The 14838-nt window shown below is 44.1% G+C and overlaps 2 protein-coding genes across 2 annotated transcripts in view; one reads left to right on the plus strand and one right to left on the minus strand.

Moving 5' to 3' along the window:
* LOC118770954 (protein AF-10-like) overlaps positions 1-9998 on the plus strand; it is a 50394-nt gene extending 40396 nt beyond the window's left edge. The window contains exons 7-12 of the mRNA XM_036518741.1: positions 1211-1417; positions 1579-1652; positions 7928-8232; positions 9065-9161; positions 9694-9822; positions 9915-9998. Coding sequence (XP_036374634.1) covers positions 1211-1417; positions 1579-1652; positions 7928-8232; positions 9065-9161; positions 9694-9822; positions 9915-9962 — 860 coding nt within the window. The 3' untranslated portion in view covers positions 9963-9998. The remainder of the gene's footprint in view (positions 1-1210; positions 1418-1578; positions 1653-7927; positions 8233-9064; positions 9162-9693; positions 9823-9914) is intronic.
* Positions 9999-11870: 1872 nt separating this feature from the next.
* The window catches only part of dnajc1 (DnaJ (Hsp40) homolog, subfamily C, member 1), a 68034-nt gene continuing 65066 nt past the window's right edge, over positions 11871-14838 (minus strand). The window contains exons 10-12 of the mRNA XM_036518605.1: positions 13511-13559; positions 12772-13166; positions 11871-12068 (exon numbers count right to left, since the gene is read on the minus strand). Of these exons, the coding sequence (XP_036374498.1) occupies positions 12000-12068; positions 12772-13166; positions 13511-13559 (513 nt within the window). The 3' untranslated portion in view covers positions 11871-11999. The remainder of the gene's footprint in view (positions 12069-12771; positions 13167-13510; positions 13560-14838) is intronic.

Consider the following 14838-nt stretch of genomic DNA (forward strand, 5'->3'; position numbering starts at 1 on the left):
CCTTTATATGAGTGCTACTGTAAATAAATGAAATGGCAAATTGGTTTGTGACACTGAGTAATTGCACCTGCATTATTAGTGAAGTCATGAATTACCGAATGAGCATCTGTAGAATTGAAACTTTCCTGTTTGTATTGTGGTTTCATTACTTCTCTAGTCTGGGTTTAATTACCTCCACAATTGCAGAATAACAGTAATTATCATTGGATGAGCAGCATTTGATCATGATAGACACCAGATCTAAGTTTCTTTTTATTGTTTTTTTATAGTCATGTATGGCATATTGCCATAAGGTTTTCTCATGAGCCAGTGTCTGAGTAGCTTTGAGAGGCTCCTCTTAGAGCCTGGCCGAGGTTTCCATTCTCCCCAAGGTTATTAAGGCTTTGTTAGGGCCTGCTTGTGTGGTGAATGGCAGTTGTGATAGAAATGCTAAATGAAAGTGACAAAGTTTGTGCATGCGTAATCCTGTTAGACTGCTTCAGGATAGGGTCCAGCATAACACTCTAAGGCCCACCCACCCACAGCACATGTCTTGACTATACCTGATTTCTGACATGTCCACCTGAACACTGGCAGATACACTGGAAGATTGGCACGTACACTGGCAGGTACTCTGGAACACTGACAGATACACTGGCAGGTACACTGGCAGATACACTGGAGCACTGGCAGATACACTGGCAGACACACTGGAACACTGGCAGGTACACTGGCAGACACACTGGAACACTGGCAGGTACACTGGCAGATACACTGGAACACTGGCAGGTACACTGGCAGACACATTGGAACACTGGCAGGTACACTGGCAGATACACCGGAACACTGGCAGGTACTCTGGAACACTGGCAGATACACTGGAACACTGGCAGATACACTGGAACACTGGCAGATACACTGGCAGACACACTGGAACACTGGCAGGTACACTGGCAGACACACTGGAACACTGGCAGGTACACTGGCAGACACACTGGAACACTGGCAGGTACACTGGCAGATACATTGGAGGTACACTAGAACTGTGGCAGGTACCTTAGCACAGTGACAGGTACATTGGAACAGTCTTTGAATCTGATTAGTATGAGTATATCGTATTGCGGATAATGTCTTTTGTCCCCGCGTTTCCCTTTTTCTTATTTTCCCTCTCTCTACTGTTTCACTTGCTTGACTGTGTGTCACAATGTGGACTCTTTGCTTTATCTGCCAGTGCTGGGCATGCTGATGTCTCTACACCAGCTGCAGGTGGAGAACAGGCATCTGGAAGAGCAGATAAAAACCCTGACAGTGCAGAAGGAGCGCTTGCAGCTGCTGAATGCCCAGCTCTCTGTGCCTTTTACCCCTGCCAGGTCTGCCTATACCAGCACTGGCTCCTCCTCCTCTTCACCCCGGTCACACCCACCCAACTCCCACACAGGTGATACCATGAGAACACACACACAGATATCTGAATATCTGTACAGTATTCAGTAGTCTTACTGTACAGTACTCAGTACTCTTGATATTGTTGAAAGGGCCAGTTCATGTTTCTTATGATTCTGAGTGTACATTTATATTGACTGTTTGTCTCTTCCCCAGTGCTAGATGTGCTAAACAACACTCAGCTGGGCAACAGCTTCTTCCCAGACTCCACCCTCTCTCTATCCATGCAGGTATATCCCTCTCTTAACTTTCAGGTGTATCTCTCTCTGCATGCAGGTGTATCACTCTCTTTGCTCATGCAGGTGTATCACTCTCTGCATGCAGGTGTATCTCTCTCTCTGCCCTTGTAGGTATATCCCTCTCTTTGCCCATGCAGATGCACTATATGGACAAAAGTATTTGGCCACACCTGTTTTTCAGGGCTTGGGCTAGGCCCCTTATCTCCAGTGAAGGGCAATCTTAGTGCTTCAGCATACCAAGGCATTTTGGACAATGCTATGCTTCCAACTTTGTGGCAACAGTTTGGGGAAGGCCCTTTTCTATTCCAACATGACTGTGCCCCAGTGCACAAAGCAAGGACTATAAAGACATGGTTTGATGAGTTCGGTGCAGGGTTATTATCGTATACTAAAACTAAAACTAAGACGAAAAGTAATGGTTTTTAGACATTTTCGTAAACTGAAATAAAATAATTTGCCTGAAGAAAATGTAAAACTAAAACTAAACGATACTAAGAATGATTGCTGAAAAGCAAATAAAAATAAAATAAGAAAAGACAAAAAATAATTGTCGTTATCGTTTCAAGACAGCGGAGGTCGTATCCATTCAAGGCGGCGGGTGTCACACTCAGGGGCGGTTTGTTCCTTAGGGCGATCGGGCAACGCACCACCAAAGGAGGAAAGGGAGGGAATTTTTCACATCACACATCCTACCACAGTGCTAGCTATGACTGTTCTAGACAGTTTGTCCTGCCTCTGAATATCATAGTCCAATCAGTGTCAAGTCGTGTTCTGTGGAGTACCGCCCCTTTCGGGCGAATTCAGTCTGGTTGAAAATCGCTTTGATAGACTCTCATGTTAAGGCAATTTTTTCGAACTGCAGGCGCTGCAATGCAATCTGTATGGGTTCTGGGTGGGCTTGCACTAATGTGCTTTCGTCATACGGAACCTGGTGTAGGGATCGCTGGGGCAGCCAGCGATCTTGTCACATTCAAGGTCAACATGGCTAATGTTACCTCAACTCAGAGCAACTCGATCGTGGCATTAAAAAAAAATACCGTTCAGTCGTCGTAGTAAGCAGGATAAATTGGCAGCTAAAGAATTAGGACCACCCAGACCAAATTTAAACACCAAGCAAGTATCTACAAAGGGGGGGGGGGGATCGTATAACTGGGGATTTTCGCGGAGCTGGTATGAGTGTGACAATGTCAAGTTAGCTAGCTGTTAATTTACCCATTGAACGGGTCACCGCTTAGCCATCATTGTGACAATTGCCCCCTCCCCCCGAGAGATTTGGCAGGGGCCGCCACTGGTCACACTCCCAAAATTCTGTGTAGTTTGAAACAAATGTATCTCATATGTTAAGTTTAGTCTTGAAATGTTATCTTCAATGATAAGCAGATAATTTTTTTTAATTCAATTCAATTCAATTCAATTCATTTTTATCTGTATAGCGCTTTTTACAACACAAGTTGTCACAAAGCAGCTTTACATTGTTCCCAGGCCTGAGACCCCCTGAGAGCAAGCCTAAGGCAACAGTGGCAAGGAAAAACTCCCTATCAGGAAGAAACCTTGAGCAGAACCGGGCTCATGGGGGGGCCCATCTGCTTCTGGCCGGCACTGGGCAGATAAAGTACATTGCATAATTTTGTGTCTAACTCTAAGACATTTGTGATTGACAAACAATAGCAGTTAACAGTAGAGTGATTATAAGAATGTCTCCTAGGATGTCTGGGTCTTGGAATGCAGTTGGCTTTGATGGGCAGGGCAGCGAGGTAGCAGGACTGGAAAACGGGATGAGACGCTTGGGCTACAGCTCTGGACAGGAGCCCGGAGCAATGAATAGGAAGCAAACAGAAAACAGTGGTCAGTGGATGATAAGAATGGCAGGGATGTAGAACAGAGAGGCAGGAGAGGAGGGGCAGAGAAAAAGGTGTGCAACAAGGAAAGACCCCGGCAGGCTAACATTATGGCAGCATACCTAGGGGACGGGAGGCAAGGGACCGGCATAGTCATGAGGGCGACCCTAAGACAGTCAACACCAGATCACGGCACAGGGTCCATGAAAGCAATGACCACTTAGTCCACCAGAGACTCTATGATCCACGCCAGCACCAGGCCATGTCCCTCAGCTGAAGGATTTACTATATAGATATGTTTTGAGCCTAGACTTAAAGGTGGAGAGAGAGTCTGTTCCCCGAATCTCAGAGGGTAAACTGTTCCACAGGAGAGGGGCTTGATAGGAAAAGGCTCTACCGCCTACAGTAGTTTTGCCCACTCTTGGAATGGTGAGAAGCCCGGCATTTTGGGAGCGAAGGGCTCTCTGCGGAAGATATGGATGAAGAAGGTCCTTAAGATAGGGGGGGCAAGCCCATTTAAAGCCTTAAATGTGAGTATCTTCTCTGCGGAAGATATGGATGAAGAAGGTCCTTAAAATAGGGGGGGGGGGGCAAGCCCATTTAAAGCCTTAAATGTGAGTAAGAGTATTTTAAAAATGATCCGGTATTTAATAGGTAGCCAATGGAGAGAAGCCAGAACTGGGGTGATGTGCTCAAAGCGTTTAGTTTTAGTTAAGATTCGAGCAGCTGCATTTTGCACCAGCTGAAGGGGTTTTAATGAGACGTTTGCACATCCTGACAAGAGGGCATTACAGTAGTCTAATCTGGATGTTACAAAGGCATGGATTAGTTTTTCAGCGTCGTTAATTGATACGATTTTCCTGATTTTAGCAATATTTCTCAGATGCAAGAAGGCAGTCCTAGAGGTGTTAGTTATGTGAGTTTCAAAGGAGAGCTCGGGATCAATAACAACCCCAAGGTCTTTGATGGCTGCACTCGGGGCAAGGGAGACACCATCAAGGTCCAGTGTAAAATGAGTGAGTTTGCTCCTGATTGAATTTTGGCCTATGACCAATATTTCGGTTTTGTCCGGGTTAAGGAGGAGAAAGTTTCGGGCCATCCAATTCTTTACATCTGTTAGGCAGGCCTCCATGTTTGAAATATTCAGAGGGACATCGGGTTTGACTGATATGTATAACTGAGTGTCATCCGCATAACAGTGGAAATTAATGTCATGTTTACGGATGATATCCGCACTTAGGTCTAGTAGCACAAGAAGAGAGATACAGCCATTGTCACAGGAGAGTAGAAGGTCGTTGAGCACTTTCAGGAGAGCGGTTTCCGTACTGTGGTGAGGTCTAAATCCGGACTGGAAAACTTCCAAAATGTTGTTAGAGTGTAAAAAGGCACAGAGTTGCTTTGATACTGCTTTTTCCAGAATTTTTGAGAGGAATGGAAGGTTCGAGATGGGCCTATAGTTTGACAGGTCATTGGGATCAAGATTAGGCTTTTTCAGAATAGGCTTGATAACTGCTACTTTGAAGGGCTGAGGTACGTGTCCAGACATAAGAGAGGCATTGATAAGATTTAATAGTGGTGTGCCAATTGCAGGCAATAGCTGTTTTAGGAAGCCAGTTGGTATGGGGTCAAGTTGGCTGGTAGAGTTATTAGATGAATTGAGAAGAGAAGAAAAGTCGCCAAATTCAATGGGTATAAAAGAGTCAAAGCGTGAGGCGGGCCTAATAGACATGCCTACATAATCTGGAACGGGACTGGCCAGGCAGGAACCAGAAGTTGATGAGAATTTTTGTATTGTGTCTCTTATCTTTAAGATTTTACTATCAAAGAAGTTCATGAAGTCATTGCTACTATAAATTGCTGGTATGGTAGGGTTAACTGATGCAGGACTCTTGGTTAATCTGGCGATAGTGCTAAACAGGTACCTAGGATTGTCCTTGTTTCTCTCAATAAGAGTAGAGAAATATTTGGATCTGGTAGCTGTGAGGGCATGCTTGTAATTTAGGGGACTTTCCTTCCACGCCAGGAGAAAAACCTGTAATTTGGTGGAGTGCCATTTTCTTTCGAGTTTTTGTGTGGCTTGTTTGAGAGCACGAGTATGGTCATTATACCAAGGTGCTAGCTTCTTGTCTGTGATTTTCTTCCTTTTGAGGGGAGCAACGGCATCTAGAGTTTTACGCAAAGTAGAGTCGATTCTGTCCACGAGTAGATTAATTTCAGTTGAGCTAGGGTTTGAACATAAACTAGAGGAGATTTCGTTGTGCAGGTAGTATGATGTAGGGAGCTCGTCGATAAAGGCATTTGCTGTAAGAGAAAAAAGTGCGCCTGGAAGAAAATCTAGGCTCCGAGTATGTGAAGCACGTTAGTGGTAAATTGAAAGAGATGAGATAACACAGGATTGTGTGGCATAATTTCCACCTGGTTAATGTCTGCTCCATATGTGAGGACCAAATCAAGAGTATGGTTGCGGTAATGTGTGGGTTTGTCCACAGCTTGATAGAGTCCAATGGATTCGATGATGGACAAAAATGCTGTTCTGAACGGGTCATGTTTATTATCCATATGGACATTAAAGTCGCCTACTATTACAGCTTTTTCTATATTGACAACCAGGTCAGATAGAAAATTGGCAAATTCCGATAAGAAAACACTGTAAGGGCCAGGTGGCCTGTAAACTATAACAAGGGTAAATAGCTGAAATGCAGTCTTGTCAGGATGTGCAAAGCTAAGTACTAATAGTTCAAATGAATAGAAGTTATAGCCAGGTTTAACAGAGTTTGGAGCTGTGTACAGCAACAACGCCGCCACCTCTACCAGTAGGTCGAGGGACCTGGTGATTACAATAACTGGGAGGAGTTGATTCGTTGAGAGCAACAAAGTCATTAGGTTTAAGCCATGTTTCAGTCAGGCATAAGATATCAAATTGGTGATCAGTAATCAATTCGTTTATTAATAAAGCTTTAGGTTGTAGCGATCTGATATTTATTAACCCAATCTTAAGGACCATTTGTCTACAGGTAGTACTTTCAGGTTTGACAGACTTAATTTTTATCAAATTATCAGCACAAACGCCCCTACTGGATGTTTTTAAGAAGTTTGGGACGGAGGGTCGTGGAACAGACACTGTCTCTATGGGATTTTTAAGTGGTGGTTCCAGGGAAAAAGCAGACATCTGTGTAGGACAGAAAGTCTGCTGCCTGGCCTTGGCCCTGATAAGTCAAGGTTTAGTGGAATTCAGACTATGATCCATGTTTCTAGAGATGATAGCTGCACCCTCCCTCGAGGGGTGGATGCCATCTCGTTTTAAAAGACCAGGCCCAAAACTTGTGCCAATTATCTATAAAACCCACGTTGTTAGAGGGGCACCATTCAGACAACCAACGATTAAGTGACGTTAATCTGCTATAGATTTCGTCACCGTGCCCCATGGGGATGGGGCCAGAGAAAATTACTGAATCCGACATTTGTTTGGCAATCCTGCACACCGATTTTATAGTTAACTTTGTTACTTCCGATTGCCTCATGTGAACATCGTTAGCGCCGACGTGAATAACAATTTTTGAGTATTTCGCTTTACTTTTACCTTTAGCTTTAGCCAGCACTTTCAAATTGGCTTCAATGTCGGAAGCTCTGGCTCCAGGAATGCAATTGACTATGGTCGTTGGTGTCTCTACGTTCACGTTTCTAAGAATAGAATCGCCTGCACTAATCTTAGACTATTTTTTCTCCTTAACTAAAGTTACTAAAACTATAATAAACTAAAACGAAATAGAAATGAGTCCATTAAATAAAAACTAAACTGAAAGTAATGAAAACACTGGTGAAACTAACTAAAACTAAATGGAAATTCAGACAGAATACAAACATCAAAATAAAAACGAATTTGAAAATGTAAAACTTTTATAATCTTGGTTCGGTGTGGAAGAACTTGGCCCGCACAGAGCCCTGACCCCAACCCCATCGAGCACCTTTGGGATGAACTGGAACGGAGATTGCGAGCCAGGCCTTCTTGTCCAACATCAGTGCCTGACCTTATAAATGCTCTACAGAATGAATGGGCACAAATTCCCACAGAAACACTCCAAAATCTTGTGGAAATCCTTCCAAGCAGAGTGGAAGCTGTTATAGCTGCAAAAGGGGGACCAACTCCATATTAAAGTATATGTATTTGAATACAATGTCATTACAGTCGCTGTTGGTGTAATGGTCAGGCGTCCAAATACTTTTGTCCATATAGTGTATATCCTTCTCTCTGCCCATGCAGGTGTATACGTCTTTAGAGGAAATGGTGTTTGGCTTGTTGATTACTTTGTACAAAGCTCCTGGCAACATTGCTTAAAAACGGGATAAAGTAGCGCTGCTATAGTGAGTGTGTCAAACCCAGCTTTATAAGCATGTCTCCATTAGCACCACCTTTGGTCTGTCCCCTAGGACCTGTCCTCCGGTAACCACAGCAGCAGCTCCTCCCTGTCCACCCCGCCCTCACTAGGCTACACCTCTCCACAGCATGGCCAGCTGCAGGTCAATGGGATGGTGGGAGGAGCTGTGCAGGCTGCACCCATTCTGCAGGCCACACCAAACCTGCCGGGCATCACAGGGATGATGGGAGTGATCCCAGGGGACCAGCTGGCCATGAATGGCATCGTGGGAGCTCTAAATGGTGTGATCCAGACCACTTCAAGCCTGCCACACCCCGCAGGCATGTCGCTGACCACGCCCAGCTCTCTGAGCAACAGGTGCGTTTTGCACTAGACCTGCTGTGGCTGCCACAACCATATACGGACACACACACACACACACCAGACTGATGAAATTACTCCGTAGTTTTGTAGTCTGGTGCTAGTTTTTGGAATGGAGTTTATGCTTGTTGTGGGAGTTGAACTGAATGACTGAATCAGTCATAAAGCTGATTGATTGCATGTTCTCTTCCTGACTCTGTTTTCCTATGTCGCAGCAGCATGACACCTGCCAGCAGATGAGCCACAGATGCATGTAATGCTACTGTAAATAAATGAAATGGCAAATTGGTTTATGACACTGAGTAATTGTACCTGCATTATTAGTGGAAAAACTGGATGAGTTTCTGTAGAATTTAAACTTTCCTGTTTGTTTTGTGGTTTCATTACTTCTCTAATCTGGATATAATTACACACAGTGTAATTCTCCACAATTGCAGAATAACAGTAATTATCATTGAATGAGCAGCATTTGATCGTGATAGACACCAGATCTAAGTTTTATGCCATTTTTTATAGTCATTTATGGTATATTGCATTTATAGACACATGAAGTAACAAATGAGCAATCACTGCTTCTTTTTTATGCTTTTAAATTTATGTGCTGTGCTGTGCTGTGATTACAGTGCTCCTTGGATTTACTCCACAGGATTTGCATGTGCTGAGGAAGCACTGGCATGTGAATCAACTGTGTGCTGATATGATGTCTTGCATGCTGGGCTCCCACCACCTTATCTCAGAACAGAGCAAATGACAACATTGTATGTTATGTTTCTTTTGCCTTATCTTAGAACACCATGTCTGACAGCATGGTATGTTTCTGTGCCTGCAGTTCTGCGGGCTTGGGACTGATCTCAGAACAGCAGAGACAGATTCTCCTGCATCAGCACCAGTTCCAGCAGCTCTTCTCCTCTCCTCAGCCCATCCCGGTAAGAGTCTTTCTCAGGAAAGGTTTGACAGAAACACTGTTCGGTGTGCAGCAGCTGCAGGCAGACTCTTTGGTGCAGACTTTTGTTTTTTTCTGTCCACTTAATATTGCATAACATCATTTGGTATCATTTAACAGGGTTAGACAATTAACTGCACAGACACTCAAGCACAAGTGCTGTCTTTGAGTACACAGGAAACATTGCCATGTTGGTAGTTTAAGGTTTTGCACCATATGACAGCACTTGCTATTACCACCAGTTTCCAGCCACCAGGCTTGAACTGTCACAACACTTTACCACTGAACTTTTATTTATGCTAGAGCTTGAAGGGCCACCAGACTTTTCTTTTCCATGCTTAAATGGCAGTCCATTTTACAAATACTAGCTTTTGTCAGTTAGGAGAGGGAGAGCCCAGGTATAGTTTGAATAAGAGAGTGTTTAGTCTGCTGCACGCAGATCCTCGTCATTTTCCAGCACAAAGTGGCGAGAGAGTGTGCGTTGCATTTTCAGGGTGTGTGTGTCTATCCCCCAGGAACAGCAGGCTCTGCTCTACCAGCTCTCTTCTCCCCAGCTGCCCCTCAGCGGCTTGCTGCCTGCTGCTCAGAGCTCCATGGCAGCAAACCCCTTCCTGGCCATGCAGACAGACACTGCACAGAGCACAGTGAGTGTGCTGCCATTCCTACACACACAAATGCACAGTCTGTCCAGTGTACACCACAATGACTTACGTTCTCTCTCTCCCTCCTTCCTCAGAGGCTGGTGGAGAAGGGGAGAGTAGTGTCCAGCCAGGAGAAGAGCTAACGTGGGTCTGCCTCTCTGAGGGCCAATCCAGGAAAAAGCCCCTACACCAGGGGTGTCCAAACCTCTCCTGGAGGGCCACTTGTCCTGCATGTTTTAGATCTCTCCCTGCTCCAACACAGCTGATTCAAATGATCAGTTTGTTATTCAGCAGCTTCAGGAATTCATAACGAGTTGATCATTTGAATCAGCTGTGTTGGAGCAGGGAGAGATCTAAAACATGCAGGACAAGTGGCACTCCAGGAGAGGTTTGGACACCCCTGCCCTACACAAATCAGTGTGGCTGAGTTGCACTAAATGGGAATGAGCAATGAACTGTTTGCTTTGAACTTCAGGGACAGCAGACAGCAACAAACAGGACCGGAGAGGCTGAATGGATGCGAGTTGCATTGGGAGAGCATCCAAAGCTGCGCTGTTCTCCACGGCGTGTCCTGGCACATTCAGAATGACACGTCAAAGAATGGCTGCTTAATTGTGTGTCAGAATGTCCACAGTGCTGTGGATGCCAGCCAGAAGTGAAGGTGTGAGTTACAATGAACATTGAGCTGATCCTGGTACAGCAATGCAGGGCTGCCAAGGCCACTGATCTGGATACATTCACTCACTGGCTATGTCCTGATGCTGCAGCACTCACATACATTGCGTGGGCAGTACAATCAAAGCTGTGTGAAGCCTCTGATACGATCCAAAAAAGTGCATTAAGAACTTACCTTTATGTCGGTAGCATTACAAAAACTCTTTGAAGCTAACTTTGTCATCTTGTTTTTTTCCTCTTCTTCAGTGGGCACAAGATAATGTGTATGAGATGCACCCAACTGTCTATTATTGAGGTCCTGTTTTTTTCTACTGCTGTTTAAATAATGATTTAAAAACACTGAGCTTGAATTTCCTCAGACATTTTGTCCTCATGATGGGGCTCCCTAAGATTTGAATTGCAGTTTTACCTCATTTGTGTTAGCGTTTCTTTCTACTGTTGTGACATTTTTGATGCCACCTATGTTTTCTTTCAATGTTTCCATCAGCCATGAGGGCAGTGACTGGACAAAAAATGTATTTATTTTTAAACATGCAGGGAAATTTTTAGAAATCGCACTGTTTTTTTGATATAATGTGCATATTTTGTACTTTTTGGTAAAAATGATTCTTTATACAGCATTTGACAAATCTCAAAAGTCTGGTTTCAGAATGGCACCAAAACTTATTTATATTTGAAAAAATGTAAATGTGCAAACTTACACTGCTTGTAGCAAGAACCTGTTCAATACTGAAGTAGTTTATGTAGTTTGGAGCAATTGTTCAAAAAGTGATCAATTAAAGGTAATTTCCAGTACTTAAGCACTGTTTAAGTATGTTTTTACACAGTGGATCAAACTCCTCTACCTCTCTCCTACATGTGACTTGAATCCTTGACACACCTTTTGTTCTAAAAGACCTTTCACAGTTGACATACAATGCAGAGTACTATTAACTGCTACGCCCTGAGAGCTTTAAATAAAAGCCCTCTAAATGATTGCAGGGGAGATTTTTCAGGCTTCTGATTTTATTGTAAAGCATCAAGCATCCAGCTGTAAAATGTGTATAAGTTGTGTTGATGTGAGGAAAGGTGCTCAGAATGGATTCTCTAAATAAAGTATTATTATTCAGCTCTGTACAGAGCAGCGCTTTTACTTGAATGCATACCTGATCTGTTAAAATGTCTCCTCCCCCATCCGGTACCATTCACTGTATGACCAGTTTGTGTATCCAAACAGCACACTTTCATACTGGTAAAAAATCCTTTTAATTTCTAAAAATGGCATTTCAGACCCACCAAACTGCATAGAAAGAAAGTGAAAATAAGAGAATAAAAAAAAGTCATAGAATGCTTTTTTTAATAAATAAAACCAACATGATTTATTCAAAAGTTTGGGGTTTCAGACCGAGCATAAATGTCTGCTGCAAAATGCTGAAGCTAGAGGTGGGCACAGAGAGGCCAGACCAGGACTGGACCTAAGGCACGTGACAGGCAGGTGGGAGTTGCATAACCGTGGTGACCCTGGCTCAGCTTTTTCCCTGCTTCTTCTTCTGCACCAGCTCTGCCAGCAGCTTGTAGCGGATCATGCACTCCTCCTGTAGGGGGGGGGCGTTAGCATTGGTACTGCACAAGATTCCCAGCCAAAGCTGAGAAGCACAGAGACTTCCAAAAAATAAACCATGTCAGTGATACTGTCACAGGAACAACCCTGAGGTTGTTCAGATTCAGCACTTCTTGAAGATAATAGATAATAAGAAGGGAATGAGTTTTTACAGATTGGGCAGACGTCTTTGCGCATGATGACGAATGGCTGATATAAGCAGGTACTATTTGCTGAGCTGATTTGAGCTCCTTTATATGCTTTTCCCAATTTACAGATCGGGCAGACATCTTTGCGCATGATGACGAATGGCTGATATAAGCAGGTACTATTTGCCGAGCCGATTTGAGCTCCTTTATATGCTAATGAAATTAATTAGGGGGCGTTTACAGGTGGAGATCTAAAACCATTCAGCTGTGCATAATTTCAAGATCATTTGTGATTTATAGATTTCACATCTGGGAGTGTGGTGTACACACGTTTTTTTGTGCGTATGTTCATTTTCTCTGAATCACACATACGCACATTTCAGAAATGACCTTAGATCAAATGTAGGATGGTTCCTACGCAACTTTTTTATAAATGAGGCCCCTGGAGTTTCACGGTTGCTGTGCTCATTTCATGTATTACATTCATCTTCTGCTTAAAGTGCTATTGAGGCCATGTTATCTAGGAGTTAGACTGTGGCTGAAGCTCACCTTGCTCTTTCCTGGCACCACCTTGGCGATCATGTCCCAGCGCTCGGGGGTGCCACGGGGGTACTGCTGCAGTGCCAGCTCCAGAAGCCGCTGCTGGTTCTGTGTCCACAGCTCCCTTGTCGGCTTCCTCTCCACCTCATCCCCGCTGTCCTCGTCCACGGTCGTGGGGTCGAAGTCCCTCTGCCTGCGGCTCTTGGCCTTCTCCCGCTCCCTCTCTTCTCCCGCACTCTTGTTGGCCCTCCTGCGCCTGGCCCTCCCCTCTCCTTCATCTCCACCTGCAGTGTACTCAAAAGACTCCTCCTCTCGCTGTGTGATTAGGCTGTCTGGGAGAGTGCCCACTTTCAAGCCCTTAATTGCCTGAGCACTGCCCCGGAGTTCCGAGAGTTTCACCATCCCTGGACATGGAGAGAGAAGAGGATGTCACACTCTGTGCCAGTGACATCCCCTTGGCAATGACAGCATCTCCATACTGTAATGCAGCCACCTGCTCTGTGGAACTCATTCTGTCTTGTACCAGAGAACAGTGACAATGGTGTCCATCTGCTACATGCACTAATATCACAAATGGCTGACACCAGAAAATTTGCCACGTGCAAGTATACTGGATGTGCTGCACCCGATACATTATACTGCTCCGCTACTTCCCCCTGCATGCATTGCACACATGCATTGCCTCACACATCCGGGTAGGTCAATAGTAAAATGTAAGGCATATGTAATTATTTTCCCGGCGTCCTACCTGATGTGTTTGTGACATTGTCTTTGACTTGTTTGACTTTTGATGTAACCTGTATGGGAAATAAAAACATCTGATATCTTTAGTGTACAAGAAAAACAGATGAAAGCATGCATTTCCTGGCTGAGGTTCCCTTTCCATTATATGTTAGCATGCCATGGCTAAAAGCACCAGCTATTTCACCAGCCCTTTTCCCACACAGCCAACAAACCTAAATTAAACAGGTGTGTGGACCTTGGCCAGATCACCATTCTTTATACAGGTGTGCAAAATGCAGTGACTATCTGGCTTTCAGCATTATTGTCAGATGTGTAACTGCACTGACAGAAGCATAAGTTGCTTTTGGGGGCAGACAGTGCATAGTTCCCTCACAAACACTTTCAGGTTTTATAACTTTCCAGAGTTAGCTATGTAGACAACTGGCATTCCTTCTGAGGGAGGCCTGGTCTTTTGAGAGATGTATCCACCCCATGTTTCTCATTCTATAGAATGAGTTAGTCACATCTTTGATAAACCAGGGCCACGGCCAGACAGCAGACTTACTGTAATACAAAGATGCTGTGGCTCTGTTTCCCTACCCTCCAAACACAACTTCTCAAAGCTACCCAACAGGTGCATTTGTTTTGTTAACAAACTTTACACGCTGTAAAACCATATCTAATATGTGCAGCCACATACTGGATAAGATGACTCTTAAAGCAGCACTTGTGAACAAGCTAATTACTGATCACCATTTTGAAATCCTATGCTTCACAGAAACCTGGGTAAAACTTGCGGAATATATTATCTTAAATGAATCTCCCCCCCAGTAATAATCCAGTCCTTTGCCTGGCTGACTCCCCTGACTTTGCAGTGTCCATTGACTCCAATAATACTCCTTGGTCTTAGCAATATTCCTAGTTTCTATGCCATATGTTATCATACCTCATAATCCAGTCCAGTCATTCTCATAACACCAGATATGACATACTATTTCAGCCACACTTCTCCAAATACTCCAAATATAGTACCGTCCAAATAGTGTAAATAACTTTACTGAAGGACCCCAGGACCCTGTCTGAAGAATGAAGACCCCTCAAGCTCTAGTACAACATTAAGCAGTAGCTCAACTAAAGCCCTCATTGATAGACTGGTGGACGGCATAAATGCTACCTTACACAGAACACTGGAGACTGTTGCACCTTTGAAAAAGAAGAACACTTGCTGTAAGAAGCTAGCACCCTGGTATATTTGACTACACACATACTCTTAAACAAGCCTGTGTAAACTTGAATATAATTGGTGCTCTTCTACACTACAAGAATTCCTGCTTGCCTGGAAAGTCTTATTAG

This window comes from Megalops cyprinoides, chromosome 24 (assembly GCF_013368585.1).
Source record: "Megalops cyprinoides isolate fMegCyp1 chromosome 24, fMegCyp1.pri, whole genome shotgun sequence".
NCBI lineage: Eukaryota > Metazoa > Chordata > Actinopteri > Elopiformes > Megalopidae > Megalops > Megalops cyprinoides.